General features: G+C 39.4%; 1 protein-coding gene across 3 annotated transcripts in view; it reads right to left on the reverse strand.

Moving 5' to 3' along the window:
• Positions 1-23,765, reverse strand: part of il1rapl2 (interleukin 1 receptor accessory protein-like 2) — a 384,719-nt gene that overhangs the window by 139,020 nt on the left and 221,934 nt on the right. For all 3 annotated transcript variants that reach the window (XM_029441637.1, XM_029441639.1, XM_029441638.1), the window contains 2 exons: positions 17,764-17,933; positions 16,300-16,403 (listed from right to left, as the gene is read on the reverse strand). In XM_029441637.1, coding sequence (XP_029297497.1) covers positions 16,300-16,403; positions 17,764-17,933 — 274 coding nt within the window. The remainder of the gene's footprint in view (positions 1-16,299; positions 16,404-17,763; positions 17,934-23,765) is intronic.

Below are 23,765 nucleotides of genomic sequence, written 5' to 3' on the forward strand. Positions count from 1 at the left end.
CAAACCCACACACTCCCGGAGTTACACACACTAGCTATTGTCAACTCACTGACATTAAAAAATAGTTCAACACCTCAACCACCTTGTTCCATGTCGGGTCACTGAGTGTATTGTGTGTAATGCATACGCCTGTGTATGTGTTATTGTGTCGTATATATGTTGCTTCCTTTGGGCAAAATTATAAGGAACCACTCTATAAACTTTCATTGTTATGCGGATGATACCCAATTATATCTATCAATTAAACCAGACGAAACCAATCAATTGGCTAAACTTCAAGCATGCCTTAAGGACATAAAAACTTGGATGTCCAGCAACATTTTCTAATGACATAGAAGCTCTGGATGGCATTAATTTGGCCTCCAGCACCACCGTCATCTTTGATCAGGATCTGTTTTTTAACTCCCACATAAAACAAATCTCAAGGACCGCCTTTTTTCATCTACGTAACATTGCAAAAATAAGACACATCCTGTCTCAAAATGATGCAGAAAAACTAATCCATGCATTTGTTACTTCAAGGCTGGATTACTGCAACTCATTATTATTAGGTTGTCCCAAAAAGTCGCTTAAGACTCTTCAGTTGATCCAAAATGCAGCGGCACGTGTATTGACAAGAACAAGGAAACGGGATCATATTACTCCCTGTATTAGCTGCATCTGCACTGGCTCCCGGTAAAATACAGAATAGAATTCAAAATCCTTCTCCTGACTTACAAAGCACTTAATGGTCAGGCTCCAGCTTATCTTAAAGATCTCATAGTACATTATAAACCAACTAGAGCATTGCGCTCCCAGACTACAGGGTTACTTGTAGTTCCTAGAGTCTCAAAGAGTACAATGGGAGCCAGAGCCTTCAGCTATCAAGCTCCTCTCCAGTGGAACCAGCTTCCAGTTTGTGTTCGGGAGGCAGACACACTCTCCACATTTAAGAGCAGGCTAAAGACTTTCCTTTTTGATAAAGCTTATAGTTAGGGCTGGCTCAGGTTTGCCTTGGATCAGCCCCTAGTTTTGCTGCTATAGGCTTAGACTGCCAGGGGACACCTCATTGCTCTCCTTCTCTTCCTCTCTCCTCCCCTCCCTCTCTATCTGTATGCATTTATGTAAATGTATGTTACTAACTCAGCATCCAGGGCATCATCCCCGGAGTTTCTGTGTCTTTCATGTGGCAGGTTGCCACTAATAAAGTTTACGTCAGGATCAGGAATCGTGGCTGTCCCTGCTGCCCTGGTCCTGCTGGACACCGGGAAGCCTTTTTGACATTTTCCTGGATTCATTCAAACTTTCTCTTTTTCAAGACAACATAATTTCTGTCAAATGTTGTATTTGTACTATGTTTATCCTGTACACACGACATCTATTTCACGTCTGTCCGTCCTGGGAGAGGGATCCCTCCTCAGTTGCTCTCCCTGAGGTTTCTTCCATTTTTTAATTATGGGGTTTCTTTTAGGAAGTTTTTCCTTGTGCGATAAGAGGGTCTAAGGACAGCGGGTGTCGTAACCTGTACAGTCTGTAAAGCACACTGAGACACATTTATAATTTGTGATATTGGGCTATATAAATACATTTGATTGATTTGTCGTATGTAAGTTAAGCTACAATTCACACACTTTTTTACGTTGGTTCAAGTGTCAGTGCTCCATATAAAAGGGCAGATCTATGCATGAGTGTGTGTAAGTTCCACTTGAGTGCTAATATTACTTTGTGTGTAAGGTCAGCAAGTCCAACCTGTGAGGCACGGATCGATGTGTCACGATTGAGAAGCAACAGCCTCTGTCCCTGTGGACACCACAGACGTCATGGGTTTGAACGATCACATTTTTTATTTATCAGTCTCTTTCTATAAGTGCTCGTTAACAGTTTACAGTTTTCGCAGACAGATTTTTGCATTTTATTACAGAACCCAGTCCTCAGCATGCTGGTGTGTGCCAGCAGGCGATACAGAGAAGATGAAACAAAACAGTCCAAACACACAACTTACCTTAAACTGGAGAAAACATCTTATAACTTCCAAATAATCTGTCATTTTTTGATGGAAAAAGAGAGCATTACTACTTACTTTCTTTTTTTTTTTGTGTAGTGTATTAGGATAAAATGACAGGTCTTGAAAAGCAAATGCAGCCAAGTTATGGTATTAAACTCCCATTGTAGCCACCCAGAGTAAACACATTTACAGTAGGCCGTACTGACCGTAATATTAAATGGTGATGTCACCATCAATTATATAGCCTGGTTTGGCAACCTGACAGTACAACTGGAACAGGATACAGACTCAACATCCCCCCTTCTCTCAATATGAACCTCCCCCATCAGGAAGAATACTTTGTGTGCCAAAGTGGAAATCAAACTGCTTGAAGCTCTTGTTTGTTCCAGCCTCGATCAAGCTGCTGAACACTAATGCTAAAATGTAGTGCAATGGAGCAATGCGTAATAAACACACAAGCATTTGAGCACTTTCGCACTTCCATTATTTGATCTCAATGTTAAATGTCTTTTAAATTTTATGATGTTGAGTTAGAAACATCTAAAAGCAAAATGCAACAGTGGTATTAATGTTGTATATCACTGTTAAAAGATTAAGAAAGTGTTTGAAGATTTTGTCAATCAGGGCCCTATCGCACAAATGAGCTGTCGGCCTACAATGAGCTATGTTCTTCCACTTACTTTGTGCTGTGCATATGTAACTTGATTAAATACAAAGGTATTTTGTCAAATGCACCATACAAGCACATTATAAACATAAATAAAGGCATAAAAGCAGATTTACGTTATATGACTTGGCCTTATAACAAGGCAGTAGTGCAGGTGTTGCCTAATAATTTGTTCATGTATTCTAGTGGTGCACACACTATTAACTGACAAGTTAGCATTAATCAAATTAGCACAAACTATTTGACACACAGTGAATCTGGAGCCTTCAGGCAGTTGTCCACTTTGTTTGTAATCCAGCTTTGTTCAAATGCATTGGTGACTGATTCCTCATCACCATGCACTCTTATACTGAATCTAATAGAATCAGTACCGTCAATGATGTGAGGTCGAATTAACAACTACCTTTATTTAACGTTGTAGTTTCTGCAGGTTATGAATGAGTGAATATGTAAAAGACATATAGTGGGGGGTTTCGCAGCATAAAAGCCCATGTGTATGTGGGGGAAGCGGTGTCACCTAGCCAAGGTGACTACACCGAATGTGTGAGTATGTTTGTGTGTGCATTATTTGTATGCTTTACTGGGTGCATTTACCTGCAGGCCTGTATTTAAAATGAAGTTGTTGTGCAAGCTTAATCTGCTGTGAATGTGAGCCTGTGTGGGACTGTTCAAGTTCATGTACTTCTTTGTATATTTATGTGGACATGTTTATATGTATATGTATTTGCACTGTAATGAATACTTCAAATCAGTTTGCTTACCATCAGCAGAGTTTTTGGGAACTGAAGGATTTAAAAAGTAAACACATAATAAACTTAGAAATCTCCCTTAATAAACATCTAATTTATTAGATATCTCAAAAGTATAAATATTAGAAGTATAATATTTTTATAAAATCATTCATTTTGACATGAATTACATTTACTATAGATAAAAGAAAACTTCAGAGGAAACTTTAATTCTGTCAATTCAATAAGCTGACTAATTACTAAAGACTACATGTGTCTTTGACAAACTGAAATGGAAACAAAGCATTCAACTCTTTGGAAGCAGAATACTTCTGGATTCACCGTTACCAAACCCAATCAAAACCCACTTGAAATATTCTCTCTCTCTCTCTTCCTATGCTTACTTCGTCCACCTTGTTGCATGTGTGTTATGTGGAACATGGCAAGCATTAACTCTTCAAGACTCTTTTCCACGTTGCTTTTGACAAAAACTTCTAAAGATTGATGGTGAAATCTTTCTTGCTATGTCTATAATGCAGATCAGTGTCTTCCTGAAAGACAATTATGACACATTTCTACTGCATGATAGAGCACGGCTCTACTCAACTCCACTCGCTGCTTTATGGTTTTCCATTAGCTAAAGTTGTGGATAGTACCTGGTACCTTTTTTGGTAGCACCTCAGTCAACGTGGAGTTAAAACACTGCAGTGGAAAAACCACCACCTTTGCTATACAGAGCCATCTCTCGAACACTCGACCACTCTAACACACAGGTTTCTTGCTTTTCACACATGCTCCTCCGCCCTCCTTTCTCCTCTGACGTAATCCTGTCCTCCATATCTCTACCAAGACAGATCGTTTTTCAAAGCAACTTAAAACCCTTTGAACATCAAAGTGTCAATACCAAGGCCTATTTTTTTGTTTTTTAAAGACTGGACAGGGCAGCAGGCATTGGCTCAAGTTGGCATGCACTGACACATGTTGGTCCACATTGGCAAGAGAATAGTACCACCTCAATGGCTGCCAAGTCATAGAGGACTGCCAAAGAAACTTCCAATGACCGCTCTCTCCTTCTCTTCGCACATTTCACTCTCCCATCCTTTATATTTTACCCTCCTACTGCCATTGTCTGTTTGTCTTCCCCTCTCTCTCTTCCTCCCTTTGTCTCTTCGTCTTTCCACTCGCTGTCTTTATCTCCTGCTCAGGGTCTGTTAATCTGATGAAGAGAAAGGTTTAACATTTGGCTGGCATTGGAAAACACCCTAGTGACAACTATGTGTGTGTTTCTTGTGAGTGAGTGTCCACAGAGAGTAGATTCATCCTCTAATGCAAAGACATACAGGTGGTTTATCTTACAAGCAATACCACAGGGGAATAGCTGAGAGACAGCACATTGGTTGTTTGTAAGTGCCTTCAAAACATTACCCATATGAGCAAGTTCTTATGAGCCATCTCTGTGGTTAAGCATTGGTGAAATTCATGCAGCTAGAAGTACTTGGTTAAGGTTGGATTGTGTTAATTAAAGGGCACTTGAAAAAGTCATTTTTCATTTAATATGATTTGCAACCTTATTTAAAGGTCTCAGTGAAAAGATTTTGGTCAAGGTTAAAAGAAACAGGGTCCATATTATGATCTTCGGTGTAACAATCAGCTAGTTTATATGCCCAATAATCCACCATGAACTCCTCTGTAAGGTTCTTTTTGAGGTATAAAAATATGTATGTCTACATCTGCCTTTGTCCCTAAGAGAGGACAGTCATTATTCATACGACCACAGAAAGTTGTCAGTGAGGAAAATGTCTACATAAGTCCCTTTTCACCAGAAAGTTCAACCCTGTCGCCATGAAATGATGTTGATATAATTAGAGTAAAATGTTCGCTGACAAAACAAAATGTCAGTAACATGGTCGTTGACAATATTCCTACTCCTACAATATCCACTCTTTCGATACAATATCTGGTCGTACCAACTAAAGCATGATTTAATTAGGCCGTCACAGCAGTTAGCTAAAGCTAGGTAATGATCGCAGTCTAAAGTCTGGCTTAATCTGTCCTGTGTTTTGTACGCTCATTCTTCCCCTTGTCTGGAAACCAGATAAATCTGCAAACTCCAGTTATAATCGCTCTGCATTTGGTCCTCTTCCCCTTTAGAGGTAATTTCCAACTACCTAAGATCCAATCACAACCGTTTATTTAATATGGGGCGTGTTTTTGACAAAGAGCATAAAAGAGCAGCCTCATTAAGGTATTTCTGAAAACAACCAATATGGCTGTAGCTGATTCAATTTAAGCCACTATCGCCTCAGCATTAAACGCACTGGACGGTATATTTATATAAAACCTGTTGATAAAGCCCCTTGGATATCGAAAATCAACTGATCAACTGGTTCAAAATCACAAATGTAATTTAGTCTGGCGATGTCAGACTATTCATCCCCACCACCTCCCTACGACTTTCAATCAGAAAATGTCATGATCGTGATTTTGTATATCCTGTTTTATTTTGAAGTGTTCACTCCCCCTTGTGTCATGTCCAGTTGTACTTCCTGTCTGTGTGTTTTCCTTCTGTGATTGTTGATTTGTTCGTTCTGTGTCTGTTCACCTTGCCCTTGTGTTTTAGCTTCTCTCCCCAGCTGTGTCTCGTTCCCCTCGTTTAGTGTCTGTGTGTATATATCCCTGTCTGTCCCAGTGTTCCTTGTCAGTTCGTCATCTAAGTGTCACCCTGATAGTAGATGTTTCCTCGTGTTCCTCGTGTTCCTCGTGTTCCTCGTTTTCCTCGTGTCGTCCTGGTTTGTGTTTAAAGTTTTACTTTTTGCCTTATTTTGTACTTTAGTAAGCTTTTTGGAATAAAGCCCTCTTTTTGTTAATCTCCTCGTCTGCCGTCTTGCATTTGGGTCCTCACCTTTTCCCCACCGTGACAAAAAACATTTATTTTGAACTTAATCCAGCCAGCATTTCCCACCACAGCCTAATTGGTAAAACAAATGAATATTACATGAACATAAATTCTCGGGGACAGGGTTGGATGCATAAGAACTAGTTCTAAAGGGATCTAATCTACAAACTAAAAAGAGCTTTTGTGCATTCCTGTTGGCATTTCCACATTGTCTGAAGGACTGTGAAGATTAGGACAATTAGTCACGTCTTTTATGCAGTTTTCACAAATAAACAACAGTCATCATCATTATTACTGTGGAGTGACTCTGCTCATTGATTTGGATGTAATTAACTGACGCCAAGGAGACATGTAGAGGTGAATGAAAAGTAGGCTGAAGACTCTAGAGTACCAAAAGTATGCTGCCTTATGGATATGTATATTTGTTGTTTCTTGTGTTCACAGCGTGTTTATAGGATTAGGGATCAACTCCATAACTTTGTTTCTGACCTCACAAAAATATCGACCCTTCTTACAGACATTTGTTGCTTGCTTACTGTGTGTACACAGTACACAATTTGTAGCGGCCACATGGTTTGTGTTTGACCAATGACTAACGTTTAGCACTCTACATCCAGCTAAAATAGTTTCTGGCCCATCAGAAAGGTTTCCCAGAAGACACTGTGAGAAGGCAGAACTCCACCAAGGCCGTTCCTTGGCCCATTACTTTCACCAAGTTTCATGAAAATCGGGCCAGTAATCCTGCTGACCAAACAAACAAACAAACAAACAAACAAACAAACTGAAAACATAACCTTCTTGGTGGAGGTAACTAGGGGAGAGAGAGATGGGGAATTGCATGCAATAAAGGCCCCTGACAGGATGTTGCTGCTCATTGTCAGTGTCCCCCCAAGCAACCTCTACTAGGCACGTTTTAAGTACTTTAACAAACAATCCATGCTTGTTTTTTTCTGGTGACTACAGTCTTAACACTAACCCAGCCAATTAGTCAGAGATAACCAGTCAGACAACGAGCCTAACAATCATCCAGGTCAACACCCATGAACCAAAAATGGCCGGTTTGTCAGTCTCAAACAAGTCAGCTCGCCAACCTGCCTGCCACCCTGCCAACAAACCAAGCGGCCACCAACACTACCAAGCTAAGTGTCCAGCCAAAATGTCATCAAATGAGACAACCACTCACCAACCCAGCATGTTAGCCAGCCAGCCAGCCAATTCATAAGCTCACTACCCCAGAGTCCAGCCAGCTACTCAGTAATTTTCCCACACAGAGAACATGTCACATTTCCATCTAATGCGATGTGTTGAAGAGTAGATCGGGTAAAGCCTGAGGCATGAAATCTCCCATCTCACGCTACCTTGTTCACTATCTAACACTCATTATTTTGTTCAGAGTCCTTTTCTCTATCGGTTTGTCCTTTGTCTTTCTCATACTTTGTCCTTGTGTGTGTGTGTGTGTGTGTGTGTGTGTGTGTGTGTGTGTGTGTGTGTGTGTGTGTGTGTGTTCCCATCTACTTTTTGATTCTGTTTCTGCCTGACTCTCACAGTGTTGCAGGATAGAGGTTTGGTGCAAAGTCTTTCTTGCAGTGTTACAGCCTTGAAAGTAAACTGAGAACTCTCACTGCGAGTATCAATTTCTTTCTAAGTGAGTGTGTGTGTGTGTGTGTACACTATTGTCCTAATCATTGTGGGTGTATAGAGGGTCTCGGGCAGTCGCAGCATGTCCTCTCCCCCTATTGCAGTCCTTATACCTGCAGAGAAAATGGATTTCTGCTTTTCTTTTCTCCTCCGCTCATTCCTTCACCTCTCTCTCTCTACACCTTCCCCTCTGTCTCTCAATTTTCTCCATCAGCTTCCCTCTGTTTTTCTCTACGTCTATTCACCCCATTCTTCCAATTTAACTTTTACTTTCTCCTTGATTCTCTTTACCCTATCCTCTTTCTCCCTCTCTTTTCCACCCACCTGCTTTCATTTTTTTCTCATTCTCCCAGTGCACATCTCTCTTTCTCTGTACCTCGTGTCTCAAACAATGTTATTTTCCAGTTAAGGTCTCCTAAGAGAGAATGTCACTCCACCTTTAATGCTTGTTCACCTTTGGTTTTTATACCAGTGTCTCCAGGTTGTCCCCTCTTTCTAGTTAATACAAGCCCACACACTCTAACAGACACTAGAGATCTGCAGTGTTTTGAAAAGCAACAGGTAAAAGACAGATTGCAGCAGTCTATATGAAATGAAGCATTGTAAACATCAGAGGGTGGGGGGCAACAATACGCCCTGCAGCCTTTTGTTCCACAGAAAACCATTAGAAGACAAGAAAACAAAGTTTTACGACTACAACCTTAAGCAAGACAGAATGGTTTAACCAGGAGTCATCACATGTGTTCTATAGAAGACAATACCACAGAATCGTTTGAGGGAGGAGGCAAGCTGCTAATGGAACCTGATCGATTATCATCTGTCCTCTTCTATGTACTTCTGTCTCTTACCTGGCATGTATAGTCTGTGCTGTCTATCTGAACCAGGCTACACATTTCTAAATTGCATAAATGTGTTGATGTTTTTAGGCCGCGCTCAACAACACTGGAATCCACTACAGAGCAAGCATCTTATATTTGTCTTCATTCAGATTAATATTTTTGTTAACTGAGTGAAGGCAGAATGTCTGAGTGCTTCAGGGGCTTGTTGGTGACCTCAGAGACAATAGGACATATCATTTGCCAGCAGCTATAAAGCTTGGATCAGACTCAGGGCATGCTTCATGAATTAAAGAGGTCTGCGTCTCTTTGTAGAGGTCATGAGAAGAATCAATACTAAATGTGAATGGCAATCATTTTGCCTTCTGCCAACTGATATATATAACGTATATTTGAGAATTCAGCTGAGATTTCAACTTATAAACAATGAAGGAGAGACAACAAGTAGTTATTGTGATATTGAGTTGAACTTGTTTTGTGTCTCACTTTGGGAATGACTCCTGTGTGAACTCATCAGAACATCATATCACACTGTGCCAGCCAGCATTGTGCAGACACATTGGCAGAGACTCTCCTGCTAAAAACTGGGCTATCACCAAACCGTCCGTCATTCAAAAAAATAGTTTTAACTACCTAATTCTCACAATGCAACTGTGTATTTAGGCCCCAGCTTACATGACACACTTGGAGATGTGATGCATATTACATTTCTAAGAATTGAGTAGTTAGCATGACCAACAGTGTCACAACGGCTGCACAGACAAGGAAAGAGAGCCAAAACACCACTGTAATACTAGCTTTGCACTAGATGACAAAACCCAAAGTGATCTAAGTTGAGAACAACCAAATTAAATTAGAATAAGGTGAGAAGCAAAACGACTGCTGCAGTGAATGCCAGAGAGAGAATACGTCGACCAAAGGAAAACTATAAAAGGTATGGAGGAAAGACATTTTGATAGAAGTGTGTTTTTTTCCCTTGTTGACCCTCTCCATCACGGCTTGTTATGTCACTAAAGATGATATAGAAATTTCATCACACACAAATCTATCACCACTGACAAAGATAAGGCATGGACAGACGGATGGAGGGATGGATTGGTAAGTGGAGGGAGAGCTATTGATGGATGAGTAACAGGTAAGTGAATGCACAGCAGAGTACAGAAACCAATATAGACAGGATGTGCTCACAGCAGAGGGGTAGAAAGTCATTACCCCATGTCAACATGGCTTATATATGGACATTTTTACTACTTAGAACAAGGTAACTTGCTGGAAACCAGTAGCATTAGTGTTTAGGGGTAAATATATATACATTAATTGGCTAAGGCTAGCTAACATGAGCATTGAGAAATAGGAGCTAGTAGATATGATAATAGTAATAGTAATGATAATGATAATGTGAATGGAAATGGCACAAAGTTAGCACTTGGAGTTGTGAGAAAATTACCTGTTTGTGTCAATGGGCACAGGTTAAAGGTTAGTAAGTAATGTTAGCATTAAAAAAAGTGATTAGCATGTAAGAAACTGCGGTTTTTAATCAACCTGTCTCCAACTAAATTACGTTCCAATACAACTAAATTGCATCCTCTATTATGTTTTGAGGGAAACATATTTTCTCCCGGATTACTCCGGCAGTTTTAAACACGTGGTTAACATTGTAAATTAAAAAAAAAAAAAAAATAGTTGGTTATGTTTAGGCAACAACACTAATTGGTTAGGATTAGTCTGTTTGTTACATTGTTGAAGTTACAGATGTAACTGTATCTTTTGGTTTTACACAGGTGGGTGGATACATGGATGGGAGAGACAAACCCAGGACTCTGACCCAGGACTTGTCTCTCCCATCCATGTATCCACCCACCCCAAACTCTTCCATAGGCGGACTTCCCCAAACTTTGAAAATGACTTGTGAAAGGTCAAAATCAAACATAATCCAGGTTGAAAAACATTTCCTCCAAACATAATTAACAATGCAGTTTGTTGTATGGGAACGTTATTTCAAGGAGACAAGGGCAACTCTAGATATGCCTAATATGTTTCATTAGTGTAAAACCACATATTAGATGACTGAAGTGTTTCCAACCAAACCTTCAACAAAATGTCAGTTATAAAGTATTATTTATCAGCCTCAACTATTTATGATTCTTTTGAAAAAATATAAGATTACCAAGGTGACGCATTTCCCTTACATTCATCTTACAAAAGCCATCAGTTTGCTCCTCTTATCAGCTGTCACACAGTTCCCCACTGCAACTCTAAAAGCATGTCAAAGTGATCACCAAAGCATTGATCAAAGAGTTGGACAGACTGTTGTAATATTCATTAAACAGCCATAAACACTCAGTGACAGTGTGAGCTGTCTTCCGTTTAAACAGCTTCTTCTTCCTCACCAGTTTCTGTGCAAAACTATCCACCATCTTCAAAAAATACAGGACTGGCACCAAATCACTAGATGCTAATAGCTTATTATTAGAGCTGTCGAATTAGCGCGTTAATTTCGATTAATTAATCACAGAAAAAATAACGCAACAAAATAATGAATGCAGATTAATTGTGCTCTTAGATGCCCCTTGACTCTTTACGTCACCGACGAGGCGCGGCCACAGCAGCCTCGTCAACATGATGAAGCGGATAAGAAAACGTTACTTATGTCACCTCAACGCAAAGCACTTAGCAGCTAGCTCGAAGCTGGCTAGCACCGCCGCTGATGCTAAAGTGAGCGAGCCGTCTCGTCATCTCTCGATCAGGCGTTCAGACACAGAATGAGTCGGTCTACCTGTGACACATTAACAACTCCATCAGAAATGTATTGCAATGGACTGCAGGTGGTAGAGGACAGGGGGTTAATGGAGGCTTTACAGATGGTGTCAAATGACACAACTTTTAAGCCGCTACAACATAGGCTATTGTTTATTGTGCAATGAAATATGTTATGCCGATTTGAAATTGCACTTTATGTCAAACTGTTGGTCTGTGTTGTTTAAGATAATTGTGGCTTATAAAATATTGGATAAATAGTATTGAAATAAAAGACATGTTGACCTTTAAGTTTATAATGCCTACTCATTGATTCACTCATCTTCCAAAATCCATTTGAATATTTTTAAATGCTTCTCACATCAAATATTGATATATGCGATTAATTTAGATTAATTAATCACAAAGCATGAAATCAATTAGATACATTGTTTTAATATCTTGACAACCCTACTTATTATACAAGTTTAGCTTCTGCAGATCACTTTGTGATTTGTACAGTTTATGGCACAAAAACAACTTGTTGATATCTACATCAGTCAATTTAGTTTGTTTTTCTACCCTCTGCATGCATCCAACAAAGACATCACTTAGAGACTCATATATAGTATAAACACTATAAATATAAACACTGATACAACAAGATGAATGAGAGTCTAAAATTATATATCTAAAATCAAAGCAATCAAAATATCAGTCAACTTGAATAATTAATGTAAAGTTTATAAACCAACACATTGGAGAAAGGATTCATTTCTGAACCTTGGCAGCATATAGAGCTAAATGCATTATCAAACCGCACATGGTAAAATTTTTATACAAGATCACACCCATTTTAAAAGGCCTGTAACTGACATATCTCCAATGTTTTTATTGTCCCTGTATAAAATCCCCGACTTCACCGTCAGTTAGAACTGAGTGCCAGGTGGAAATGTGTAAAAGTGGCTTTTATCTCAGGGTGCTGACAGTGGGCTTATAAAAAAGGCAACATATGAAGGTTCAGCATGTTCTCTCTCGCAACTCGTCAAATATGGCAGCTTGGTCAGTGGCCGTACGTGTCTAACTACGACACTCCACATACCTCTCGAGCGTAAGTTCTGCAAGTCTGCCTCTAGTGGCTGTAGTAACTATGACGGGAGTAAAGGAGCAAGTCAGGTGACGTAGTATAAAGAGCGACAAAGTCCTTCTAGGCAGGATGTCGGGGGGGGGGGGGGGGGAGGATGGGTCCAACAAACACAAGACTTTCCAGGAGAACGCTGCTCGTGTCCCATGTGAAACCAAAAGTCAATGTCAATGTATGTGACATTAACTTGCCTACATTACTTAAGTTACGTAACAAACATACTTTTTTAAACCCATACCAAGATCTCTTCCTTAACCTAATCGAGTGGTTCGGTTTGAATTTAGGACATTAACCACATTTTGAAGTCTATCAGAATACCTTGCACTTTGAAAATGATGCGGTACCCAGTGCTTTAAAAAGGGATACCATAACACTCTACAGCCGATTGATGGTAATAAATACATTAAAACGTAAATTCTCCCATTGCCTTTCCCTGTGCATAGTGACACATTCGAGATACAACCTTCTAGTAATATAATATGATCCAGTTGGTAGCTCCCCGCTAGGATAAGAGGTGCAGTGCCTCCTCTATGTGTGTGTGTGTGTGTGTGTGTGTGTGTGTGTGTGTGTGTGTGTTTGTGTGTGAGAATGTGTGTGTGTGTGAGAATGCGTGTGTGTGTATATATGTGTGTTCGTGTGCGTGTTAATAAGAGACCCTGAGACAATGACAGACACCAAGCCCTAATTAGGTTGTCATGCTGAGAGAGCGAGGGGAAGACAGAGAGAGAGAGAGAGAGAGAGAGGGAGAGAGATCTTATTAAGGAGGATAGGTGTCAAATTCTGGCAGGAAAAGGAGGTGGGAGGAAAGCAGTGGAGGGGGAGAATGAGGGGATGGGGGAGAGGGTGATGAGAAGAGGTAAAGTGAATCGGGTGCAGATAAAAACAAGGGGAGGGGGAGAGAGAGAGAGAGGGAGGAAGAAGGGAACAGGAGTATAGATAGAAAAGCAGGAGATGGAGGAGAAAGAGGTGTAGAAGATGGAGGCAGATGGAAAGCTAAGATGAAAAGAAAGTGGAGACAGTCAAGGGGGTGAAGGTATGCAGAGGAGGGAGAAAACAGGATCAAGTATAGAGGGGAGCTGGGGATTTATGACACAAAGGAAGAGGAGAGCTGTTCCTAGTGCAAGCAGAGCTGCAGCTTCGAGAGGGTGATGGAAAATCTCTTCCAATGTGTTGATCATCTTTAGTTAAAGAATAATTCTGTCAACTAAACGTTTGGTCTTACTTTCATAGTTTTGACTATTATTCCCATCGGTTATGATGACTCACTGAAGTAATTGCTGACATTTGGGAAAATAAACAACAATATTTGCACGTAGAAATTTGACCTTTTAAACAGTTTGACCCTAAAATAATAAGTTAACTTACTCGCTTTTTCCACAGCTACCACATCTCATGACCTGCCTCAGGAGCTGACTCAGTTGTCATGAAGTTAGATGAGTTGTCATCCCATATTGTATAAACATTGGCTTATATTTTGTTCCATATACAACCACCTGTTATGACTTGTGACTGAAGTTTCAGATTTAGGACAAACGATGACAGCTGCGCTAACATGACAAAACCACATCCACAGATGTGAGACGGGATGTGGTCGACAGATCTAGTAAAATTTAATACGTGGACCTTGAGTTATTTTATCAAACCTGAACCGGATTTGTGTGAAATGCAAACTGTGTTATTTTAAGACACAGTAGTCCTGCCCACTGAGGTCTTAATTGAGTATGTTTAAAACATTCTTTTTTTTGTATTTTTCAACCTAGTTTCTAATCTCATAATTTTCTACATTCTTATCATAGGTCCTTCTAATTTTTCACTTGTCTGTTGCAGAGATTCTAGAAATGTGGACTCCGGCACAACATACTGTATATAGCCAAACACCAAGAGCTCCTAAAGCCTTTAAAATAAACCTTAATTTGTAATGCTTGTCTTTGAGTCTGACTTAAAATAAACACATAAATTAGCCAATTTAAAAAAAAAAACTTTCCTAACACCCATTTTTAATGTTATTAGCCCATTAGGCCGTCATCATAATATTAGACTGGGAAAAGTAAACCTACCTACATTTCTAAAAATTAATTCAAACAAAACTACTTGGTTTGGTTCAGGAAAGGATCATGGTTTGGGTCAAAATAAGAAATGTGGTTATGTAACTTAGGTTATTTAAGTAAGTTGTGTATGTTATTTACATCACATAAGTAAAATATGTTATGTAAATTACCATACCAACGTAAGATTAAATAAATCAAAAATTGGAGGTAGAGCAGGGCCATATCAATGCTAATCAATGCTCCTGATAACAGCCATTTAATGGGCTGATAACTCTCGAAGCGGATGATTTTCTTATTCATTACATTAAAACAACAAAAGTCATGATACAGCGTAACTCAAAAATAATCCATGAATAAGACATGAACTCTTCTCTATGGATATTGGCTGACTGTAGTCAAAATATTTACTTTACACAGATTTACAAGAGGGCATATTTTAATCCAGTTCATTATGCACACACACATCATCCGCCTGCAGGTAAACAACACTAAGCTTTGTTCTAGGCTACAAAGCCAACTGGTACACAAGTTGATACCCCTACAGCCACCACGTAGTATCAGACACAGACACACACACGCACACGCACACACACACGCACATGCACACGCACTCGCACACGCACATGCACCCACACACACACACATTCACACACAGACACACACACATATATATATATATATATATATATATATAAAATCCTAAAGGGCCACATAGGATTCAGGCCAACTGCTGCTGTAGTGCCAACAGCCATATTGTAAATATTCAATTTACTAAACTGGCAGTATTCCACATAACTAGCAGAGAACATTTTCATGTGCACACACGCACGCACACACCTGCAATACCTAGACACGGGAGAAAAGCTTTGACAATCTGAACAGACCTCAGCAAATGGAGTTATGATGAAACAGTTTTTAAGACAATGTGCTAATGACTACAGACAGTATACAGATTAATCTGTATACTAGGAATCCAAACACATAGCAATGTATTATGGTGAAGATCTCACAATAATATATTTTTTTAACTATTTATCTGTGTTTTTAAATATTGATTTCTGAGGGCAAGGGCCATTTTCCCTCAAAAATAGATACTGAGCAATTTCAATAAAACCTCAGACTTTTTTTCAATCTAAACACCAAAAACAGTGCTGCTATTTGCCAACGCTATGTAAATGAGCCACCTGGGTATAGACAGAACACTCTGAGTCAGAAATCTATTCCAAGGTTGTTCCCATGTAATGAAATCGACAAAACCCAGGCAACTCCAAGAGCACTGCTGCATGTCAGAGTAGAGCCATAAACATTTAGGTTGCACGCTGATAAATCTTTGTTTTGTTTATTTAGCAAAGCAAATGTGCTGTAGCTGGATGTAAAACTTCAAAATAAATGTGTGTGTGTTTGGCTCAGTGTTCTTTGACCTAGCTCCTATGTGGGAGAGAGGAGCAGTATTTCTGTGATGTTCGCTAAGTATTACCAACAATGGATCCAGCTGAACCACAAATAATCCAACATAGTGCTGCCTTGGAGAATCTAGCTTGTACCCAAAACCCATTATTAATCATTTTACTTCAGGGTTGATTTATGAGTAAACTATGTGTGAAATAGTGAGCATGGGTTACCTTAGTACACAGGTGTAGAATCCATTGTCTTCCATTTCAGCAGATCTGAACCAGATGGAGTCGTCTTCTTTACTCAGTCTGTGACCCGAGAAGATGATAGGCTCCTAAAGGACCCAATAAAAAGACAATGTTACAGCATTAATAAAACAAACTGAAATGATAAACGTCATTTAGATATGAATGTTTTATGTAGAGTGACATAAAGCCCCTCTCGTTCCCTGATGTTTACATAGTCAATTGAATTACAATGATATAGAGCAGAAAGGAATTACATTAAATGTAAATGCACCCGACGTGTTACGTAAAAGTGCTAACCATAGGATTAGGTGGAGATGTACAGTATATTGCATGTATCATCAGGTCTAAATGTAATCCAGCTAAATCCTGTTTTACCGTTCATGTAATCCACACTGCTGGGAAAGGGGAACAGCGTTTTATTAGAGCACATGGGGCCACAGTATGATCCATCAGTACCTTTATTGGCTGTTAAAGACAGATTATTGGTGTGCGTCCCAATTTCACACTTAATACTGTTTACAATACGTGCAATATAACAATCTTTATAGTATAGTGTTTTTGCAAATAGTATGCTTGTATCATAGACTGTAGATAAGAAGTAGACGTAGTCACCATGATGTTACCCATTGGTTTGGCCACTACCGTTTTAAAGCCTCGAGTTTGACATCTTGGTCGTCGCCATCTTGTTTTTTTGGAACAGGAAGGGGCAACAAAGTACAACCTATTGTTGAAAAGACATTTTAGGTGACCAAAATGTTTTGTGTCATGAACCGTGGTAGCAACTTGTCAATCACAAGGTAGCTACGACGTAAACATAACCTGCTTTATCGTCTGTTTCACGCTAAGTGGGACCATCATTTACTAAATGAACATCAGACTTGAAACTAGTGATTGAGACCGTAAGCTCATTAGCTAAATGAGATAATAAAGTTTGGACTAGGGTTATTTTCTTAGAAACTTCTATGCAACCGAACTTCTTTTTGTAACCGGTAGAGTCGCATCCTGCTGGCCATTGTAAAGAGTGCAAGTTTAAAGGTTCTTTATACAGCATTCAGATCAATGACATAGCAGCAAACATAAAATAAAAACAAAATATAAGCACTGTATAAGACACATTATAGACACATTTCATTAATTATTTCCACTATCAATGTTGGACTTTCAACTCACCTAAAGGGAAGAATAGTGTGTAAAAGGGAATTTCACTGCAGTAGCTAGATGTTTTAGACTCTATCTCATCAGCAAATATTACTTCCACTAAGGAGGTTTTGTTTTTGGTTTCTTTGTTTCTTTGTCTGTATGTCCGCAAGAAAACGGAGAAACTACTGGCCCGATGGGTGCAGCAACATTTTACGGGAAGATTTTGGAACACGGTGCTGATACGAGCATTATTTTTCACTATAGAAACACCCTTGATGGAGGGCTGTGCACTCAGAGTGATCTTACCTCAGCATCTCCTTTGTTCTTGTACCAGATGAGGCGCAGTTTGGCGTTGGTGGCCATGGTGTAGTTGGTTCGGATGTAGCTGTAGAACAAGGCACATTTCACCCGAACAGGCTCACCGGCCAGAACATGGTACTCCTTCAGATCCACCGACCAGTCTATGCATCCATCCACTGAGAGGAGAGGAGAGAGGAGACTGTGAGAAAGGTGTCATAGGTGATGCAGTATAAAGCTCTGGACGGACTCCTGATACAACTCCACTTTAAACTGCAGGGGGAGAAACATCGATGGAAAGTTAGAAACTTAAATAGGTTAGAAGGCAAAACATGAACAAGTATTAAAGACTTTATATAAGACTTTATATAAGATATGAAACTTTATACAAGGAACATGTTTGGCAGCGACAAAGCGTGAGAAAGAAAGAATGAGAGATGCAGCGAGAGTGTGAGTGACAGGGATATCATTTTATTTTGTGTATTTTGCAATATTGTTTTTTACCTTCAAGATAATAAAAACATTGAAAATAAGTTTGAGAAAGTGTATGTGCAACAGCGCAAGAGATTCAAAAAGAAACAAAAAGGAAATGCTATACTTTATAAAAAGGGTAAGGCATCAAGCATTAATAAAGAGTGTAGTTGAATTCATTTTCTTAATTTTAATTACATTTTACAACCAAACGTTTTTTTCTGTTATTTATGTGCTGCGTTCCCAATACAGTCAGAGAAATAAAGACAGAAGAGGAAGTGGAGAGTAAATGAAGAGGGACAAAAGAGGAGAGAAAGTGCTGCGATGTCGAGGTGAGACCCGGCCAACCGGAACAGACAGAAAACAAGTTGTAGATGGAAGACAAGTAGGAGCTGTTGAGACGTAGAGGTCAGGACGGAATATGACAAGGAGCTTTACCAAATGGACTTCCCTCCTCCCCCCGCCCATCCTCTCCTTCTCTGCTCCGGCTCTTTTTTTTCTTTTCTCTCTGTCCTTTGGTCCTCTGACTTCTTTCTTCCCCTCTCATGGTCTGAGGATCAGATAGATGCGCTCTGTTCGGTTGAAGCCTTCAGGCACTTGCCACAAGGCCTTCCCTCTGAATTACAGCCTCTCCCCTGCAGCAATAAGGCCTCTGGATCTGTCACGGGCCCACAAATACATCCTCAGCCTCACATCCTTATTGCGTTCTTCTTGGTTTATGCAGTACTAGCAATAACCAGTTTGGGGTGCAAATACAAAATCACACCCTATTAACACCATCTGACTCCACTCACATATATCCCCAACCCGGTATCACGCACAACTCCTCCGATACAGACGCTCGGTCAGTGCCCCTCGGCGTCTGATGCTTCCATTTTGCCATTTAGTCACAGGCATTTCAGATCAAGTTTACATTCTTGTGGGCCTTTTCTGGTTATAACCTGCAGTTGTGTATATGTAAAAAGACCACCCCCCACTGCTGAGAACTCTCATTCTATTTAAAATATTCATTCCCACCTAGAACATTAACACTTGCGCAGTGTTTCTTGAGACTCAGCATAGATCTTTTTCTTTCCTTTCCTTTTAAATAGCAGTAAAGAGCAATTTAACACAAAACAAATTCAGCACTTTAGACGATTTCTAACTGCACCCAGAATAAGCCCCGCATAAATACAAATATATTGTTTACAGATGCAGATATATGTTAGCTTTGCAGTCCAGCCCTGGTGTATCACCCTGGTGTGGCTGGAGAGTTTCAGCCCCCTGCAGACGTGTGCAGTCAGTGGTCCGATGCTGGGTGTGGATCGTTACCGTGGCTACCACTGTTAGTCAATGTACACATGTTTTAGCACCCTGTAAAATGTGTCGAGTGTAATTTGTGTTGAGTTAAGTCACATATAGAGATTTAAAGACTTCATTTGCATGAGTTTGTGACACAGACTTACGACCACACACTTAATTGGTTACATTTATAGATTTAGCAATATGCATTAAGTCATACAGAGGCAGGAGAGATTTACTCTAGTATCAATGCACACACACACAAACACGCACATACACACACACTAACACACATACACACACATAAGCAGATTTATTGCACACACAATCACTCTTTCACTCTCAAATGATTTAGTACTCATCCACATCTCTCTCTCTTCCTCTCTCTCTCTCTTTCTCTCTCTCTCTCTCTCTCTCTCTCTCTCTCTCTCTCTCTCTCTCTCTCTCTCTCTCTCTCTCACACACACACACACACACACACCTTACAATACAATACTTACCAGCAGTCATCTAATCATTGACAAGGTTGCCAGATATTTAGAAGACTACACTCATAACAACTCATTGCGTGGTAGTGTGTGTGTGTTTTGAACATTAAGCAATGAAAAGACCAGCGTGACTTTGTTGTTGTAAATTAATGAGCAGAAACAAATTGAAGGTGTGAGTGCAGTCCACTCAATGCCTAACACTGAGGATCAAACACACACACACACACACACACACACACACACACACACACACACTCACACTCACACACACACACACACACACACACACACACACACACACACACACACACACACACACACAGATCCACCAAGAACATCACATTAATAGAAAATCACATTAGTCTGGTCTACTGAACTAATGCCTTTTTGTTTTAGACACAGGTCACACACACACATTCATATTTACACTCTACACACATTGGAACGACGGGGCCATATGTAGCTGCAGGTCATAACCATAGCAAACTCCCACCCAATAATTCATTCATCGCTGTCTCTCCTCGTACTCGTGCATGTGTATTAATCTGTGTAGGTGAGTGTACGTGCATGAGTGGGCATGTGTTTATAAGCCTGTCGTATGTGTGTGAGTGCATGGGAGAGTGCAGCTGCGTGTGTGTGTGTGTGTGTGTGTGTGTGTGTGTGTGTGTGTGTGTGTGTGTGAAGACATATTAAATGTGTGGGTGAGGTGTAAGCATGGCCAGATACATCATTCCCGTCAGCTCTATTTGCATATGGATGCACCCAGACGGCAGAATGAAAATAACTCCAGATAAATGGCAAAGTTTCAGAGTTTGAGAAAATGCAGAAAGTTTTGTGGTAAAACACATTAAGACGGAGTCACAAACCTAAATACGGGGTTGTACTTTTTCTTTTTTCTGTTTGGCTGATGTCATTTTATCAACAAGGTTTTTATAAAGATGCATCTAAAGTGAAAAAGTACTGATAAAATGTTAAGAATAAAACTGTCTTCTCTGTGATTCTGATCTTTGAGACATACAGTATACAAATATATATATGTATATATATATATATATATATATATATATATAACATATTTTGAAGAGAATAAATGGTAGTGGATTTATATGCCTTTTATTTAAAGTTTTATAGTGTTAGGTGTTATTTAGTGTAGGGCTGCCTCCTCTTAGTCGATTAGTCAACTAAGATTTATTCAGTCAATTAGTAATTTCTTTAGTTTTTGTTCATGTTAAATAACATATTTCCAAAAAAATTTACGGTAAACACAACATTTAAAGTGAAATTTTTTGTATGATCCTTTGAATGATGAAGAACTCAGTTTATTCAACAAAGAATTTCTTTTGTCGAGCTCAGCGCTAATTTAGCGATTATTAAGCAGACAAAATTATTTCAGAAAAGTTAAATTCTTTTATGCTGCTTAGTTTTAGCCTTTTGATACTATAACAGAAACAATTAAGATTACGTTAATCCATAAACAACGACTTTCATGACAAGTGAAAGAAGGACTTATTTGAAAGCTCAAAGCTGTTTGATTATTAGCAAAGGAGCTTAAACAGTACAGTGTTTGGATCTCCAAGCCACAACAATTACATCTAAAGACAAATTGTGAAATGTTTTACACAATGTAATCGTCATCCAGTGAAAAGTTCCAACTGTTAAAGCTTTTGATTATGTGTATTTTTCACTGCAAAACTTTTAGAAACATGTTATCTTGTGAGGTGGTGTCGATGAAGGAGGCATGTCGCTGTCCATGGTGCTGAATGTATTACTACAGAAACTGAAACTTATGGGACATGATATGAAGTAGAGAGCTTTTCTTCCATTTTGCCATTGATAACATGGACTTATTGGTCAGTCGATATCAAAAGAGTTTAAAAAGTGGAGGATTAAATAATATAAATATATAAATATAATTTAATTGACCATTACATATTTTCATCTAGGAATAAAAGCTCTATAACTCTTCAAAGGTAAACCTTTTTGCATTTCAAGGTACATTTTGTTGTTCAAATCATTTTGTTTTGCATTTTTATGTTTTCACTATATAATGGTTTTATTGTTATGCTGTTTAATGCACTCCGAGGCAGTTTTTCCCTAACAAGGTTTTGTTGTAATGGAATTGAAGTTAATTCAACTCAACCTGTCTTAACTCAATATTCTCAGTCAAGTTAAAATGTGTATTTGACTTGCAGAGACACAGCATCTTATTCGTTGAGAAGTGAATATTGTCCTTGTTTAAATAGAAGTCTACTGTCCATTAAAGTTGTCAGGATAAGGGATTATTTCAAAGTATTAAATAATCTTTTTGCTGCATTTGTTTCAGTTTCGTGAAGTTTTGTTCCTTCGAGATTTTAAAGTTCAATGTATTCATCTGTCAAACAAAACATGAATATCTAATCAACCAATGTTTTCCATAAGGAAACAACGATATAAAAGCATTGATGAATAAAAACTATGTAAATATCTTAATGAACTGCCCAAAGGTTGCGTCATCATTTCCTCTTAGAAAGTGTAAAATGTATATAAAAAGTGGGAGTTTTTCTTAAAATACTACACATAAGTTGAAATGATTATAGTTTAACTGTTCTATTAGAAATAAGTTTTATTACATTTAATAGCTGGAGTAGTTTGAGTTACGTTGTTTGCGCAGGATGCAACATATTTAGTTCAGGCATGTCACTCAAACATAAAGCCGCTCAGAGCCTCCAGCCTGTCTGCACGCCTCCCACAATCCCCTGCAATACCACTACAGCTGCTGCCATAATAATAGCTTGACCTGACCCCCCCACACATACACACACACACACACACACACACACACACACACACACACACACACACACACACACACACAGGTAATGATCCCGACCTTCACAAACAGGTACAAAAACGCACACACCCTCACGGAAAAAAATAGAGGAAGGGAGTCTGACTCACACGCACACAGAAACGGGCCACACAGACCAAAATGACTGGGTAAGTACACACACACACACACATACACACACACACACACACACACACACACACACACACACACACACACACACACACACACACACACAAGTCTATCACCACTGCAGGGCAATTTACACCCAAGTGAGAGGGGAAAGAATACAGGGAAAGAAAAGGGGAAGAAAACTTTACAGAGAGAAAGAAGGTGAGAGAACAAGATTACAATGGGGGGTGGGGGGGGAAAGTACCCGCCATTTGGCCCAGTGTTTTGTGCTGATGCTCAATTTCGGCACACAACTGACTTGATAGTTACTGCTTCTCTCTGAACACACTTTATGAGAATAGGCTTTAGCTCAGATAGAGACTTATATTTGTGGTAAGAGGACATTCTGTATGTGTGTTTGCGTGTGTGAGAAAGAGAGAGACACAGTGTGTTAGCCATTTTCAAAATGACTCCTCAAAATTAGTTGCCAAAACCAGTAGAGTCACACACACATGGACACGTACACACACCAAAGCAATCTATTTTGTTAGCTGTATGAATATGGTAATACATGTGCGGGTTATGGCCTTTATTCAGAGCTATGGAGTTACAACAGCATCTATCAGCATACAAGGCACGTCGTGCCATGCACACACACAAGGACAACATGCATACACACACACATATCACCCACACCCGTAGTAGAAACACACACATTCACACACAGGCGTCAACGCTGAATAAATGGAGTTGACCACAATCTGCCCTCTGTCTAATGCTACCAAACAGACTGAAATGTATTCACCCTCACACGAGAAAACACAAACACACAC

The sequence above is a fragment of the Cottoperca gobio genome, chromosome 10 (genome assembly GCF_900634415.1).
Source record: "Cottoperca gobio chromosome 10, fCotGob3.1, whole genome shotgun sequence".
Taxonomy (NCBI): domain Eukaryota; kingdom Metazoa; phylum Chordata; class Actinopteri; order Perciformes; family Bovichtidae; genus Cottoperca; species Cottoperca gobio.